Source organism: Dendronephthya gigantea, unplaced genomic scaffold (genome assembly GCF_004324835.1).
Source record: "Dendronephthya gigantea isolate DGI-Jeju-01 unplaced genomic scaffold, DenGig_1.0 000013F, whole genome shotgun sequence".
NCBI lineage: Eukaryota > Metazoa > Cnidaria > Anthozoa > Malacalcyonacea > Nephtheidae > Dendronephthya > Dendronephthya gigantea.
Window position 1 is genome coordinate 2,449,299 of NW_021163023.1, and position 17,622 is coordinate 2,466,920.

At 41.0% G+C, this 17,622-nt stretch overlaps 1 protein-coding gene across 1 annotated transcript in view; it reads right to left on the reverse strand.

Moving 5' to 3' along the window:
• LOC114519304 (dynein beta chain, ciliary-like) overlaps positions 1–17,622 on the reverse strand; it is a 31,631-nt gene that overhangs the window by 9,331 nt on the left and 4,678 nt on the right. Inside the window, 39 exon segments of the mRNA XM_028539421.1 lie at positions 376–642; positions 856–1,018; positions 1,107–1,300; positions 1,635–1,796; positions 1,962–2,039; positions 2,116–2,277; positions 2,476–2,643; positions 2,813–3,121; positions 3,221–3,394; positions 3,551–3,833; positions 4,086–4,362; positions 4,530–4,662; positions 4,772–4,873; positions 4,876–4,890; positions 5,002–5,250; positions 5,334–5,472; positions 5,649–5,911; positions 6,266–6,388; positions 6,391–6,424; positions 6,698–6,990; positions 7,123–7,230; positions 7,567–7,845; positions 8,118–8,244; positions 8,420–8,511; positions 8,609–8,833; positions 8,961–9,206; positions 9,356–9,757; positions 9,943–10,029; positions 10,136–10,252; positions 10,383–10,605; positions 10,738–10,907; positions 10,991–11,245; positions 11,938–12,273; positions 12,692–12,766; positions 12,843–13,012; positions 13,212–13,476; positions 14,349–14,475; positions 14,608–14,676; positions 14,751–15,019. Coding sequence (XP_028395222.1) covers positions 376–642; positions 856–1,018; positions 1,107–1,300; positions 1,635–1,796; positions 1,962–2,039; positions 2,116–2,277; positions 2,476–2,643; positions 2,813–3,121; positions 3,221–3,394; positions 3,551–3,833; positions 4,086–4,362; positions 4,530–4,662; positions 4,772–4,873; positions 4,876–4,890; positions 5,002–5,250; positions 5,334–5,472; positions 5,649–5,911; positions 6,266–6,388; positions 6,391–6,424; positions 6,698–6,990; positions 7,123–7,230; positions 7,567–7,845; positions 8,118–8,244; positions 8,420–8,511; positions 8,609–8,833; positions 8,961–9,206; positions 9,356–9,757; positions 9,943–10,029; positions 10,136–10,252; positions 10,383–10,605; positions 10,738–10,907; positions 10,991–11,245; positions 11,938–12,273; positions 12,692–12,766; positions 12,843–13,012; positions 13,212–13,476; positions 14,349–14,475; positions 14,608–14,676; positions 14,751–15,019 — 7,230 coding nt within the window.

The following is a 17,622-nucleotide window of genomic DNA, read 5'->3' on the forward strand; positions in this document are numbered from 1 at the left end:
AGAAAAAACGAGAATACAAAATACAGCAGAACTCAAGACTTAGCATCAAATGTGGTATAACAACTGCATAAAATAGACAAAACACTTCTCGACGTTTCGACCTGAGGGCCTTCGTCAGGAGAGTTAGTATGAGTCAGGAGAGTTAGTATGAGTCAGGAGAGTTAGGTCGAAACGTCGAGAAGTGCTTTGTCTATTTAGGCAGTTGTTATACCACATTTGATGCTAAGTTGTTTGAAGTCGCTGCCACACTGCTCCTTGGTTATATTAGAACTCAAGACTGTCTTTATTTTGACTACAACTGCACTGAGATTGCTTCAGTAAATCGTACTAATTTCACATGTGAGTGCAGTTTAGCTTATTAAAAACACCCTCTACCTTTAGATTTCTCCTTATTCTTTCAATGAAGAACATCCAGCAATTTTCTCGGGTGTCCTGTAGACCAGCACCTTTCACTTCGTTTCGTACGCCTGATATGATGTTCTCAACTTCGTCGTCAGGGAACAGTCCAGGTATTTCACCAGAGGCCAGGAGATCGTTGATCAACACCAGAAAGTGTTCCTCCGGGATCTGGGCATCAGTGAGCAGGAACACCGTCCCGATGTTTTTCAAACCAGCTTTGATGCATAACGCTGCTAAGTCAGTCTGTTGAAGAAAGTAAAAAAAGTAAAGGAAATGACAATATTTGAAGGAGTTTTGAGTCGACCTGAGCCGATCCTCGTCTTCAAGCTGCACCCTCAATCCTAATTCTTAATCCTTCATCTCAACACAAATCTTAATAATTAATCTTACATTTCCTACTAATCCCAACTTAATCTCAAAGATTAAATTCGTTACCCAGATACAATGCTTACTTACCTTCATGTCCACAATGGAATATCCCTTTCGCAGAGTAATCTGGAAGACTTCTAAAGCGCTGATGAACGCAGCTAATCTTGCCAAACTTTGTTTTCCACTGCCTCCAACACCCACAAGTAAAGCGTTACCACGTGGGGATTCAAGAATTCGATTAATACGGCATCTAAAACAAAACTCATCGTATAAGAATCGGCGTTAACTGGATCTCCAAGAAAAAACAGTGGTTAAAACGAGGTTAGATAGAGTCTTACATGTGTGCTAAAGCGTCCTCAAATAGAACCAGGTTCATAACGGCGTTGAGTTCATTGTAGTTGTCCAAGGTTTCTGTTAACAACTTGCTGAGGTGGGCCCAGTCGGGTATCGGCAAATACTTGGGCTCGCCTATACCTCCAGAGAAGTGGGTGAACAACAATGGTTGCTGGTAGAGTGCCGCCTCTTCGAAGTCCTATACAAGAGAATCGAAAAAATATTGAAATGCATTTCTACAACAATGATCTTTGCCTTCAATACGGCGGGTGGATTCAATTTAAAGAACTGGAGCGAATGAAATGAATAAAATGGACCTTAAAGGTCTGTTCACAAAATCCAACAGCTTGTTTTTAATAAAGCAATACTGCATTGGCTTGGCTCGATTTGGTGTTTATGTACATTGGAAGTCAACAGACTATAAAGCATCTATCAGAAGTAAAGTAGATCCAACAATATTGGATCGTGTGAACAAACCTTTAGAGTCACCTTTAGAAGATCTTCCTTTGGGGAAGTTAATAAAAAGGACTAACCTCAAAGAACTTTGTCGTCATATCTTTCTGTATCTTATCGTACATTTCCATATCTTTTTCTTCCACGAGTTTATCCCTGTACACTCTGTCTCCCTCGTGCATCCACAGCCTCACCAGATCCATTGGAGATTTAACACATTCGGCAGTGGAGAACAATATACCCTACGAAGAAATACGTAGTCGAGTAAGAACGCAACAACATAAGGAAACATAATTCTCTAAACTTTTACTTAACTTATTTTAAAAACACTTATACTTAACCTAATATTGACTCGTTAACTTTAATATTAACTTAAGCTTATCTTATCTTATTAAACTTATACTTACTTGGAAGATGTTGGACAAATCGCGAAGATTGAAGATGTAATGAAACTTCACAGCCGTCGGTAGGAAAGTGCTCGTCACCTGCAAATGTGTTCGAAAAACGAAGGTTATGTTTGGATTCAGAGGGATAGAAATAAGCGAGTGTCCCTTGATGTACCTTTTGATTCATGGCCAATGCACAATCGACAAGTTTCTCGCTGATTTTCGCCACAGCACTAGAGATGTTGTTTACGGAAATGTGTCCCTGGAGAATGCTTAGGTAGATGGTCTTGAGAGCGTCCACGCCAGGAAAACTGACCGCAAACACACAGAAATGACGCTGCAGGTAAACAAGATAAATTCAAAGGTAAAATTACTGGTGAACATTCATGGAACAGCGCAACTGCGGTGAGTAATCGAAGCAGACTTCCAGTCCTTGGGAAGGTAGTTTTAAACCTGGTTGGTAAACGTCATGCAGTTCAGGACGTCATAGCACCCGAACGAGTTCATCTTGCATGTGTATTTCACAAAGTCTTACCTGAAGTCGTGGGTTAATCGTGAAGCTGCCGGCTGTTGGGTTCATGCAAGCCACGTACTGACAGTTATGGACTTCTTTCAACGTCAGTTTATTTCTGTCATACCAATGACTGTAGTCGAGATGCTGTCTGATGAGTGTGTGTGGTGATACAGTACCGTAGGTGTCCACCTGAATCATCAATAAATGATCAATAAATGATCAATAAACGATCAATAAATGATCAATAAATGATCAATAAAAGATCAATACTTAACTACAGTTCAACGTTAACTCGGCTTTTATAAAAATGGTCCCTAATAAAGGCAAAAGTGATAAATAATTTTTCTGGCCAATGTACCTCAGGCATGTTCATATCATCGATGAAGTAGATCAACTTCTTAGAGCCCGGTGGTCCGTAATTACGACCAGCTTTCTTCTCCAAGGGTTTCTCCAGCACGCCTTGCAACATGGCCGAGGTCGTGTAGTAGTTGAAGGGAACATTAGCCACCATGATCTCGTCGGGATCCAGAGAGGCAAACTTATCACCAGCCAGAACGGTCTTACCAGTTCCTGCATTACCAACCAACATCACCGGGCGACGTTTCTCCATCAGTAGGTCCATGAAATATCGGACACGCGTTGTCTCAGCCGTGTGAACGAGAACAGCCTGGAGAGAGGGAGAATATATGTATTACGACTAATTCTCAGGTTATCTCGCGAATGAATACAACAGTTGTCGATATGGCGAAAGTACTGCAAAACACACCTGTAATGGCATCTCAGGATCTAATATGAATTTCGTTACTTTCTCCGTCCACGGCGCAAACTTCTTCGTCTCAGGGTCAATGTAGTAATCAAACACCGTACCAGCCGACGGGAATTTGATCGTCTTAAATTCTGTCACCCACCATTTGGAAAATTCGACTCTGTAGTCAACAAGCTATAGAGAGAGACAGAGTATACTGAGCATACCTAACTCTATAACTATATTAAAACTTCTAATGTGAACCCTAATCAGAAACCTAACTAAAACTATAAATCCTCAGCTTAATTTTAATCTGTGAATCTAATCCGAGCGATGTAAAAGTAAACTCACCTGATCCTGGAACATGGCTCCACCAAAGGCCCAAACAGCAGCAAACACGAAATACAGTTCATACAACTCTTTACTGCAATCTGGTGGTGTATTGACAGGTGTCAACAGACACTCCAGCAGGTAGCAAAGACTGGTCACCATTGTTATGTCTGGTATGGGCGTGATCTTCTTGAAACGGTTTCGTAGGGTGTCCAGGCACGATGGTACGTATTTGTCGAAGAGAATTTGAAGATTGGCGCGCTCCGACTGGATTTCGCGGCTGTCGATCCAACTGGATACATGCCTGTGGGAAAATGAGGTGTTAGAGTGTGTGGTATTTGAGGGTAAATCAATTACGATATTGTGGCACTGAATAGGACCAACAATCGAACCTACGCCGAAATTAAGACGCTTCAAACCTTAGCAATAACAGTATGATTTGATAGAATACTTCATAATACGCCAAGGTATACTTTAGCTTGGCATGTCCATGTGTATGATATGATATGATATTAATGGCATTATGCAACGAGCAATAATATGTTTCTCAACTTACGGATTCCAGCCGACATCAGCGTAGTTCAAGAAGAGAATACCAGCTCGTGAGACAGTAGCCGGCGTGGCGGTCTTCAGATGACCGATCTCAAATAACAGTCTCATTGGTGGTGACAATGGTATACGTTCGTTGCTGGCCAGGGTTAGAACTTTGTTGTCATCCATGACGGTGTTCAGAGATTCGATCCACATAGGGTCAATATCACCATCAAGAACGATCCATTTCGGACTGTCGTTTGCAACGTTTGATAGGTCACGCATCGACGTCGAGAATAGACCTAGGGATATATAATACATTTCTCAAACCGTTCAGATGTAACGGCATGCACGAGAGGCGTTTGAACGGCTTGTACAGAAACATCGAGAGGTTGGGGGGAAATTTTCAGCCTATGATCGTACACAGTGGAGAGGGGGGGAGGGGAGGAGAAATCACTGGTCTACCCACCGTCTTTCCATTCTCTAGTAGCTGGGTTGATATAACCGAAAAGTTCATCTGTTGTGACGGCTTTAGGATTGATATCCACCATCATTGGTTTTCGTTTTTGATTTTGGTATGTTTTGAACAATGACTTGATGACCTGAAGCGAAAGATATTTCATGAACAACAAGAAATTGAACGTGACTCTCATCAGATAAAGTTAACGTGGCTCTACCCATGATGATGATGATACAATGACAATCAATTACCTGTGTTTTTCCAGTACCAGCCGGACCCAAGACAAACACGGAGTGACGTACAGCCAACAGTTCTTCCAACTGGACAATCTTCAATACAAAGCTCTCCTCTCCGGTTGTAATTTCAAGTCCTGAAACACGAAAATGAATACAGGTTTGAAAACCTGTTTGTTCATAAACAGTACGTGGCAAAGTATTGTAAAACTCAGTATCGATATCTCGATATAAGAAGCGGCACATACTAGAATAGCCTTTCTGATATTCTCTTCCATGTCCATGTCCCGTTTACGTGGTACATCCAGTGACGGAAAGAGATCACCGATCAGACCCATGAAGATCGGTACGTCATCGGTGACAATCTTCGGAATGTTGAAGTCACGCAAGGCTCTCATTAGAACCTGGTCTTCAGGACGATCTCTGTCGCTACGTTTCAGTGATCCAGCCACGACCAGCACAGATTTGATAGCTCTCAGACCCCAATCGTAATGATCCTGAGTATAAGGGAGGGAATGTGAGTCGATTTGCGTGTGGCATTGTTGGACGTGGTAATAGTTGGAAATAGAAGGAAATCTACCTGTTTTGATAACAATTCTTTGCACAGTGAATACAGGGTGATGAATTTACGTGCCAACAGCCTGGCTTCGATGAAGCCTTCGGCCACCAACATGATTTCACAGATCAGCTCGAAATCTGGTACGACCATAGCGCACGGTCTACAAACAAACAAACAAACAAACAAACAGATATACTTAGCAAAAGAGATGCTTGTATTCACTGCACCTCTCAGAGACAAAGAGCACCTCGACACTTCAGATGGAGATAGTCAACATATCATGATATCAACTAGGTTTTTTAAACAAGTTTTTTTAAACATTTCGAAGTTGCGCACCTGAACAAAGCTTTCAGATTCTCTGGTAATTCAGTACGGCCGGCATAACCAGGATTCATGGTGATGAAAATACCAACAGTTGGTACTAGGGAGATGTCTTCACCTTGAAAGATGAATCTTTCCTTCTTATCTCTGATCGCATCCTGGATGGATTTTACTTGCACAGCAATAACGGACAGTACTTCCACGGAGATACGATTGAATTCATCGAAGCAGCCCCAGGCACCGGTCTGCGAGAGGCCCTTGTAGATGTTACCGCAGGACTGTAATAAAGAGGACATTAAATCATTAGTCAGGAGTCCTAATTTACCATTTCTGTACCAAAAGACCTCCTAGTCAGTGGTAGATCATTGTGACAGGAGGAGTGAGTGGAATTTCGTTTTAAACTAATCGGTATATATATTTGTTTACATTTTTTAGGTAAGTCAATCAGAATGCCTAAATTTTTAATACTTCATGTAAAATGGTATATAATGTACCTTTTTACCGGAAGTAGTCATAATTTATACATTTTGATTGGGCTACTGAAAATGTAAACAAACTTGCTGATTGGTCTAAAACGAAATTCCCCCTTGTTCAACACGATCAACGTTCAAAGCATGAAGCACATGCAGTACCTTGTAGTCCATCTGTTCAGAACAGTTGAATACGTACACCATGATGCCAAGCGCTCGTCCAAGATCTTTCGTCGTTTCTGTTTTGCCAGTACCGGCTGGTCCAGCAGGCGCACCGCTCATCGGGGTAGATGGAGAGACTGCGTCAGAGTGATGTAACACCTGAGGGAATAATAAACAGCGTAAATGAAAGAGCAGCTCTGAGAGAGGGAACAGAGAGTAGACCTAGGCAAACAGGGGACAGTTTCAAGTCGTCTTTGTGCACGTTTTGTGGCTGCGTCAAAGTGATGTAATACGTGAAGGGGAATAAACAGCGTAAATGAAAGAGCAGCTCTGAGAAAGGGGACAGAGAATAGACTTAGGCAAACAGGGGACAGTTTCAAGTCGTCTTTGCGCTGTGGCACGGACAAAACTGTGGCTAAACTGAGCATTTACCTGTCGGTCAAGGGCGTAATGACAAGACGTGGTGTGTTGCCAAGATACTCGTAGGAATACTTGAACTGCGCATCACAGATGTTGGCAAAGCAATGAGCAGAAGCGTCGTCCCAGCGATGCCGCAGTTGACTGAGCCATGCAAACGCCTGCGCATTCTCCACCTTCTGCTGTATGAGCTTTGCGACAACATCACGAGCGTGGACATCGATCGTACAGATTGTCATGATCTTTTGACGATCACCTTTTGATAAATCGCCGATCAGCAGGTTAATGAGTGTCGTCAGTTGAGCCACCTGGAGGCAATGATAAAAACAGGAAATTGATTAGTCACTCGTCGTATATTGGAAGAATCTTTTGAATGTATAAGGAATACTGCACCCCATATGCCATATTGACACCAGATCAAGTATTACGCTAGTATATACCTGTTTCTTGTAGTAGTCTTTCAAAGCATTTTCGTAGCCTTCTTCAAGACGACCAAAAGCTATACCGACCTCTGTTGACCACCAAATCTGGGTACCACACAAAGAAACCTGAAAAATTATAAATGGAAAATTTAATATAAAAGTCTATAAATCATGAGAGGGGCTGGGCCGGGGGAGGGATGAGGAGAGGGGTGAGAAGGGTTGGGTAGGGGGTAAGAGGAGGGGTGAGCTATTTTTCTGACGGACTCGACCATGGTCGAATACAGGGGGGTGAAAGGGGGGGCTCGGTAGGAAGAGGGGGGTGAGGTGAAGGGTTGGGTAGGGAGAGGGGTGAGAGGAGAAGCTCGGTAAGATGAGAGGCTACGGCGGAAAGAGGGTGGGGAGAGGGGCTGGGTAGGAAGAGGTATGAGGGGAGGGACTGGGTGTGGATAATCCAATACTCACTTGGGCTGGATAATCAAAGAGCCATTGATCTCTTGCTTTCTCTTCATAAGCAACAACAGACTCGGATAGTTCATGTCTCACAGTAGATCTCATGGCTTCCATGACCCTGTTCAACCACACCTCAACCTGTCCCTTGCAGTCACACACTTTATCAAAGTTCACGTATTCGTTCTCTTTACTGAACATTCCTATAGCTTCCTTGAGATCCTCTCCTTCGTCGTTCTGCTTGAATTTCAACGCAGCCATGTTGTCGAATAGCTTGGACAAATGACGAGCAACCTGTGCAGAAAAAAACGATAATCGAGGGTTTTGAATTAACATCAAACGAAATCATATCCCATCTCAGTTACACCACACTACGACCAACCATAAACTGCACCACTTCATACCAAACTATCTCTTTCCCTTCTATCTCTTTATACCATACATGAAAACCAGTGTTTATACCATGCATCATACTCCACAAGACCATCTCACAGAAAAACTACCATACACGATAAGCTAAACCATCACACCATACCATACAGCCTCATACTATAAAAAATGATTACCTCAATAGGGATATTCCCTTTGGACAAGATATCCAGCAAATCGGCCGAGGACACGAAGTAGAATCGAGGAAATGCAAGCCGCTTCGTTTCCAAATACTCTGCCAAAGCTTTCTCACACAGAGAAAGTCTACGCAATGAAAAATAAAACACAATAAAAAACAATTGAACTTGGTTTCTATCTCTAGAGCTCTCCTCATATCACAACCGTCGGTATTAACACTTAAAACAGCTCAAGAATGAATGATCCCGTTAAGACACGATGTAAAAATAAAATCAATCTTAAGAGAAGGATATTATTATACCTTTCTTGAATATTTTCCAGTTTCTCGTACAGGCCTTCCTTGCAACAGCATTCAACAACGTTTGGAGTTTTTTCAGCATCACTCATCAATTCCTAGCAAAAAACCAACCAGTTCCATCAGATCTATCTATCTATTCCACATACGATTCAATGGATCGTGCTAGATCATTCGCTGTGGCCATGCGCCTACCTTGAAGTCTGTGTCGATACCATCGAAGCGTTTGGAGTCCTCTGGTAGTTGGTTGCGAATATCGTCAGAACCGATGAAAATACTCTCCAAATGAGACCAGGTTCGCTGTACTTCGAACCAAATCGAGATGACTGAATCAACGGTGGAGAGCTTCTTCTGCCACGTGGAGACCTCCTCCAGGAAATGTCCGATGTATTTGGACGTGATGAGATTTTGCAGTTGAACCTAACGAAACGATTCGAGACTCGAGGGTCAATTAAGATTTTGTTCCACATCGATTCAGTCAAGTTCGACTGTGCTTTCCTTCAGTTTGAATCAGACAAATCATTCCAAGTGTAAAACAATGCTATACCTGATTATCCTCAAGTGTTTCGATGAGTTCCTCGCTAGATTTGAGCAACGAGATGTGTGTGCGTGGATGGGTCTCGTATTCGAATTCCATGGCAGACCACGTGACATCCAGCTCTCCGAGTACCTTCTCCATCCCAAGTTCCTTGGTGGCTTTATCAACAATACCACGAACCTCGTCCTCGTAGTTGTGAAGATTAAGAGCCAGCAAGTCAGCCAAGCATGTGTCTTCGTCCATAATGAATTTCACCTTAGAAAAGGAAAGAAACGATCGATCTTCAAACGGTCTCCCTTACAGAAGAAGTTGTGCTCAAAAGCAAGCTGAGAAGTTGTGCTCAAAAGGAAGCCCAACGTCTTGCTAAACGATGGGATACTTAAACCTCAATCCATTCAACAAACCTGCGTCGCTTGCATCAGCTGTTGCCAATGCCTCTCTCTGATAGCAGGATTCTGTAGCTCGCATACAGCTCGTAACGACGTCACCATATTCTTAACCGTTGAATCAAGCCCAGTGAACGCATCCCACGCTCTCATTTCTTTATCCAAGCTTCGTATCTCCTTCACGAAGCGCTTGCATTCCATCTCCATGGTTTCAACGTTAATATCGCTCCACAGCGTCGTCTTCCAGTCCTCGATACTCGTGAGCACCGCGTCGATCATATCCCACAAGCTCTTGAGAAGCCCCACCTCACGACGACACGCGCGCAGTTGCTTGTAATCAGGGAAGTTGACCTCGAATAACCCCGCGGATTCACCGAGCAACTTCATCTCTTTCTCCATCGCGCAAATCTCACCGTTCGCCTGAAGAAATAAGGAAACCATCGTCAGAGAATGCAAGTGTGTGCTTCAACCTTGCTAAATCAAGGCAGGCGTGTAGGAGGTAACATAATTTCATATCATCTCCTAATTTTGTAATATAAATGATGCAGAATCTCTGGTGTTGATATGAATGCAATCAAGAGCTTGGTGTTATCAATGTGATTTACCTTGTCGAGCTTTTCGTAAACATTCTGAGAATTAAACATGAATGGCGCCGTCTTTCTGAAGTCTTCTCGGAACTCGTGTTGTTTAACCTGCAAAGGCAAAAGAGGTTTTTATACTCAAGCATTCGCACAGACAACTGGTAGAGTTGAACCTTCATAATGCTCAAAGGATCGAACCGAAAAACTCTGCACTTACATCGAACTGGCCACATTTCCTTCGGATGATGGCCACTTCAGCTGCCTGTAATGGAGCGACTTGTTGTTTCACAGTCACTGCATTCTTCTTGCAATTATTCCACTGTTCCGGTAATTCCTAGAAAGAATAAAACGGAAGATGATTACAAAACCATGCTACAAAACATCATACCATACCACGACCATGCAGAAGTTCTAATACGCCGTATATCGTAGAGAAAACCTATAGAAATAAACATTGCGTTTACCTGAAGTTGCATGTGTACTTCCTCGGGTAATTCTTGCCCGTACGTCTTGAGCAATTCAATGGTTTGTTTCAACGGTTCAAACATCTCATCAGTAGCTGCTTGTCGATCTTTTACAGCCATTAAATGACCCATAACAGCAACCAAACCATCGTAATCACCCTCGGGCACCTCCTGAGCGAGACCAACATCAGCGATCTTGATAAACTCGACCAGGTCGTTCAAACTAAATGATAAAGATGAGTTTTATCACTTTGAAGTATCCTCATACGCTCAGCCAGGAGAACGCTCTGAGTATTGCTAAACCATTTAAGGTGCAAGATATTTCACAAAAACGCTGCAAAACAACCCGGCTTACCTGTTTGTGACATGGTCAATAAGATGTTGTTTGAACATGTAACTCCATCGTTTTATGATATTTAGTAGAGCTTGCTTGAATGGTTTAGCATCAACACAGAACCACGTATCAAACATCGTGGTTCCTTTGAAACCGTCCACCTCAACGAACAACTTCTCATACGTGTCAATCTGAAATCACATTGGAATCAAAGTTAAATACATTTACTATCAAAACGTCAAACGATTATCCTCTGGGCCTCGTGCTATAATACCTGGTCCTTGAACTGTTCCAACGTTGGCGGGCACTCGGGTACTCCCTCTTCGACATGAGCTTCGATTTCTTCCGCTGTTAACACGTGATTGTACAACAGGAATTGCCTCATGAATTCGTTTCTGTCATCGACCCACAGATACGCGTAGGTATCGAAGGAATTTCTGTATTCTGTGGCCTTGTTTATGATCGTCGTAACACGTTCCATCAGCTCCTGTCTCATCTCAGATAGCTCTAGCATGTCTTCCAAATCAGCCTGCAGTGAAATATGAAAGCATGAAGAACAGAACGTCACAGAGTTGTAACATGCTAGACAACGAAAACTCTTTTCCTTTTAAAACATCGTGACCTTGTCTTCAAAGGAAACACGTAGGGAAACAACAGGGAGATTTAGCATGAGGACGTGCTAATAATTGACTGTAATTGGCGTAAGCTGTAGCGTATACCCTGCCATGTCCTATATCATTTGTGCTTATTATTGTACTGTGAGTTTGTGTGTATCTGGCAAAGCATAATAAATAAATAAATAAATAAATAAATAAACGTGCACGTCAAAGACGACGTGAGAATGGCAAGTAAATGGCGTGGCATGTCCATATTTGGGCGCATCACGCCATTTATTCGCCATTTTCACGTCGTCTTTGACGTTCACGTCATCGTGCTTAATCGCCCAAATATAAGAGAAATGAGACTTCATGTAAGCTTTTTTTCTTGAATCATGCTTTCTTAGCTCGGCCATCATCTGCCGTTTTATATCACACATGCAGAAAACACACAAATGAATCTCTCTGGCATCATTTTTTTGCCCTTTCTTTGGAGAGGCTCATATTGAACTTTGCATCGAGAATTAAATATTTTCACTTTTTCACTATTTTCACATTAAATATTGTATATACTGTCAGATTAAATGTCCAAACAATAGTTGGACAATAATAGTTGTTTTTTTACCTGATAATGCGAAGATTCGTTGTGATCTGCTAATCTAGCGACGAGCGTTGCCATGGAATAAATATCACTGATGACACTCTCCACCATATCGTAGAAACCGTAGGTGCCACTGACATAGTCTAGCGATGGTATGAACACCATGTCTGGTGCTTGGAGTTCCAGCTTCGCCTCGAATATCGCCAAAGTGTTCGTCTTCGGGTCAGTGTTGTCTAGTATGTAATTGAGCGAGGCGTGGATCGCGTTAAAGAAGCCGTCCACGACCATATCGTCGAGGTAATCGACGTACGCACGCCAGATTTCAGTAGATGCTTCTGCTTTGAACAGTTCAAGGTTTTTCTGAAAGGAAAAGAGAGTATCATGCATTTGTGTGCCTCAAAGACCAGGAAGTAACACAGAGTCGTGGTGGCACAGTGGTCAGTGACCTTTGAGTGGCATTTCTAATCGCTATCTGGGAGGTTAAAAGTCTGTTCACACGAGATCCAATTTTGTCGGATCCAATTCACTTCTGACGTATGGAATATAGGCGGTTATTGATGAAGCTGTAGTTCTGTAGTGCATTGGCTTCAGTGGATTTGCTGCTCATATAGCTACATTACAAGACAGCAGACTATAAAACTTGGATCCAACAAAGTTGGATCGTGTGAACAGACCTTAACAACATGTTTGAAGGTTACGTCAATTCAGCAGAAATCAGACTGGTTTGTAGGAAACGTTTTGAAGTAAATATAGAAAGATATATAATAATATTAAGTACCTTCATTAGGTCGTGGATCTTCTGTCCTGATTCCTCGATCATGCTGTAGCGTTTCTTGAGAATACTCTCCTTCTCCTAGGATACAAGTGAAAAGGAAACATGAGGATCATTGATAAGATACACGATTGTATCTAAGCGACACCCAAAGTACCTCAATATTTAATAGACCCTCTCTCTTTTCGCCTCTTCGTTCATACAACGGTGCATCACACCATTTCGTCATCAGCTGACCGATCGCCTCCACGTTGTCTTTCGCCGACTGCACGCGACGTTCCAAATCATGAACCTGATCACGGATTCTCTCAATGTACTCCCAAACACCTGGAGAAATACATCGTTATATGAGACGAATGCACAATATTCACATGTGTTTGACATTGTGCATGTGCATGATGAAATACCACAAAGGAATCGCTATGAAGCGATTGAGATTTCCCACTCAATGAGTTTGAGTGAGCTTTTAGAATACACACGCTAGTCCTATATAGAAACGGAGTATACTGTGGAACTAAACACGAACCATCGCTATTCCACGTCAATGTTTTTTCAGCCTGTTCCAACTGTTCGTCAATCTCCTTGAGTTGTTCTTTGACCAACGGGAACTCAACTTCAAGTAGCGTTTGTCTTACGTTGTTATACCAAGCGACTGTGAGATCGAGGTTCGCGCAGTATTTGTGAAATGTTTCGTTACGCTCGTAGACACACGTCGCGCTCTCGGGAATCGTCTCGATCACCTCGTTCTGCGCCTGCTCCAAGTACTTCACTTCACGAAGTAAGGCGATAAGCTGCGAGGAATAATAAAACATTAATTTTAGTAAAAACGTGCGTTGTGTTTTGTTTCGTTGCGTTGTGTTATGTTACGTTACGTTGTGTTTCGTTTCGTTGTGTTCTGTTTCGTTGCGTTCTGTTTCGTTGAGTTCTGTTTCGTTGCGTTCTGTTTCGTTACGTTGTGTTTTGTTTCGTTACGTTGTGTTCTGTTTCGTTGCGTTTTGTTTCGTTGAATTCTGTTTCGTTGCGTTCTGTTTCGTTACATTGTGTTCTGTTTCGTTGCGTTGTGTTCTGTTTCGTTACATTGCGTTCTGTTTCGTTACATTGTGTTCTGTTTCGCTGCGTTGTGTTCTGTTTCGTTGCGTTGTGTTCTGTTTCGTTACATTGTGTTCTGTTTCGTTGCGTTGTGTTCTGTTTCGTTACATTGTGTTCTGTTTCGCTGCGTTGTGTTCTGTTTCGTTGCGTTGCGTTCTGTTTCGTTACATTGTGTTCTGTTTCGTTGCGTTGTGTTCTGTTTCGTTACATTGCGTTCTGTTTCGTTACATTGTGTTCTGTTTCGCTGCGTTGTGTTCTGTTTCGTTGCGTTGTGTTCTGTTTCGTTGAGTTCTGTTTCGTTGAATTCTGTTTCGTTGCGTTGTGTTTTGTTTCGTTACGTTGTGTTCTGTTTCGTTGCGTTTTGTTTCGTTGAATTCTGTTTCGTTGCGTTCTGTTTCGTTACATTGTGTTCTGTTTCGTTACATTGTGTTCTGTTTCGTTGCGTTGTGTTCTGTTTCGTTGCGTTGTGTTCTGTTTCGTTGAGTTCTGTTTCGTTATGTTTCGTTGTGTTTTGTCGCGTTCGGTTGTGTTGTATCTCATAAAACTCATGCCTGTTTTCTCTCAGTAAGCTCACCTCAGGATCAAAATTAACTTTGATTAACAATGTCTGCGGATCACGAACGATGAGCGGCTTGTCGAGGTTCTGTTGAGCGACATCACCAACACTTTTTGTCCACTTTTCATACGTCTTATCCTCGTAACTGAAACAAGAAAAACGAGTTTGGAGTTTGTACAGTAAAAGTGACTTACGCGGTGGTAATAATCACCCGCGGTTACGAAACTAGGGTGGTGTTAATTACAAATATATTGAGGTGAATATGGCAAATACTAACCCAGAGAGTAGACTTTCCATTTCATCATATTTATTAAGAATGCTCATCGCCTCAGCGCTTTCAAGAATGCTATAAAAGATTGAGGAAAACATTGAAGAATAGCCTGTAAAATTGTCCCTCAAATTCAAACGATAAAGCATTACCCGTGATTTAGAGATAACTTCAGGCTATTCATTGGAGTCTTAATTCTCTCTCTGAGTTCCTGAGCCCACTTCAGACAGCCTGAAATGGGTGGTTTGTTCTTGTTGATGGGCAGCGTTTCTTCATTGCTTTCGTATGTTTGTTGTTGGTCGTATATGATCTTGGATGTGTCAAGATCGTCCTCAAACATTGTCAAAAGCACCGGATATTTGTGCTCGAAGTCTGCGTGGATGCGAGGCCGATCCATGAGCGAACCGAAGCAATCAAGGAGCTGAAAGAGAAGAAAAGGTTTCCCTCAAATTTCGTTTAAGAAACTGCATGGTCACATCTCACTGAACTAGACAAGTTTATTTTCGGAGCGAAAACCTGTAGCGAACTTGTACTTATTAAAAAAAACAACGTAAGTTCCAATCCACTGTGGGCTTGTAGTTAAATTAAAAACAGTAGAGTTTATATATTTTCTGTGATATATACAAGGTAATCACAATTCCATCATCATTTGTCCTAACCAGAGAGGTGCTGAAATCACCTTACGCTCGCCTGCACTGTTTGTCTAGAATAAGGCTAAACTCTGTATGAAAGGTATCTGTATGAAGCACAAATTACCGATCTTTTTATTACAAATTACAAGGCTAAAATCCGCGTTGGAAGGTAATATTAAGCACAAACTTCAGATATTAGTTGTGACCTCAGAATTACTGGCCAAAACTGGCCTCGGAATTACATTAGTTTTATTTGTGACCAATATTTCTTCCGTTTCTCGCAATCCGCGCACGTGATATCAACAGGTAAGTTAACGGACCAGGCAAAAGTCCCTGCTTTAAGCCGGGCGCACACACAACGATTTTACGGTAGTTGGTCCATTCAGGTTTAGACATATAGGCAGCCCTTGCCCAGACATGTTTTCCTTCTCGCGGCGCTCGCGCCTCGCGCGTGTACGCGACTAACGCGAGTCTTATACTTGGTCTAATCATATGGTCTAATATTATGACCAAGTATGGATCGCCAGTCGCCACATTTTGATGAAAACATCCATCTAGACAATCTAGACAGGAATCGGCCGACTAAAATCGTCGTGTGTGCGCCTAGCTTTATGAAATAAACAAGATTGGATTTTTATATCTACACAAAAAAGGATTATGCATCAAACAACGAAAAGGTATGTACATAAATCTTATAGGTGCTTTAATAATATATTTGCATGTGTATCTACATAAATCATATGCAAATATATGTCACATGCGTTGCCATAATGCCATTTGCCTTTGCATTCCGAGCCTATCGGCTTTCTACTTAGAAATACTTATGTGCTAAAGCTTGTAATTGCGAATTATCTGACAATATTCTTTAAACTTTAACGTTGGACTATGTTTTATATATTTTCACTCCCTGAATGATTTCTATATTAAGCGATTGAATTTTGATACGGCATGTCACAACACAATCTCATAATTTATAATTGTACATGTACAATACAAACAAATGGTAGCATACAGGTGAAAATATTTGAAAGTTTCTCATTTGGCTTAGGGTTGTACAAATAGTTTCGTTAAATATGATTCAGCTACAACTTTGAACTAAAAAAAACAGGGCTACACAATAGCCATGAAAATCGTAATGAGCGTGATAACTCTGGATAACTCTAACATTGACCTTATCATGATGCTAATAAGCTTAACATTTGCCTTATCGTTTGATAATTTTGAGCAAAGCTCTCTTTATTATTGTATAAATGTGTACCAAATTGCACTGAATAGTCACAATGCATATCGATGACTTATATTCAGGGATTATTTTAAGGAAATTTTATCACTGCACAAAAGTGCAAAAAGGATAAAATTTGTATCATTTTCCCCACATTACAGAAAAACTTCTGACTGACCTACTTGTTCTGATTCTTCAACCCATGCATTACACTATATACATGCTAGCAAATGAGCCAAAATCCCAGCTGAGCCTATATCACCATCCTCTATTTTTATAACATTAACAATATTAAATATCAACACTTTCTCACATAGGCCTATTTTTTGCAAAATGTCAATGCATCTACATTACTTAGCATATATCTTTAAAGAATTTTCTAACAAGCAACTATGAAATGTATACTTCTAAAAATATAATAATTGTAAAAGTAAAACTAATTGCCATATACATAAAATATGACAAAAGTGTATTTTGATGAAGATAGAAGATAAACTAGCGAATTAATCAGTATAGCGCTTTCAAAGTAAGATCCATGTGTTTAGCTTTTTGCTTAACAATAGGGAAAATGAACCGTTATTGTTGCTGTACTTTTGAACATTATTTATGAAAAAATATTGGTAATTTGTCGAAAAATACCACATTTATCACTGCACATATTCTCATTTATCACTGCACAAATCTCATTTATCACTGCACAAATTGGTTATCACTGCACACTAAAATAATCCCTGCTTATATTTATGATGATTCCTCTGATGTAAAGCCATAATATTTAAAAAATATAGCATGTTAACATTGACCTTATCATTATGCTAATTAGCTTAACATTCACCTTATCATTTGATAATTTTGAACAAAATTCCCATTATTTTTGTGTAAATGTGTACTAAATGTCACCATATAGTCACAAGACATATCGATGAGCTATATTTATGATGAATCTTCTGATACAAAGCCATAATATTTAAAAAATATAACATCTTAACATTGACCTTATCATTATGCTAATTAGCTTAACATTCACCTTATCATTTGATAATTTTGAGCAAAACTCTCTTTATTATTGTATAAATGTGTACCAAATGGCAATAAATAGTCACAATGCATATTGATGACTTATATTGATAATGATTCCTCTGATGTAAAGCCAAAGTATAGAAAAAATAT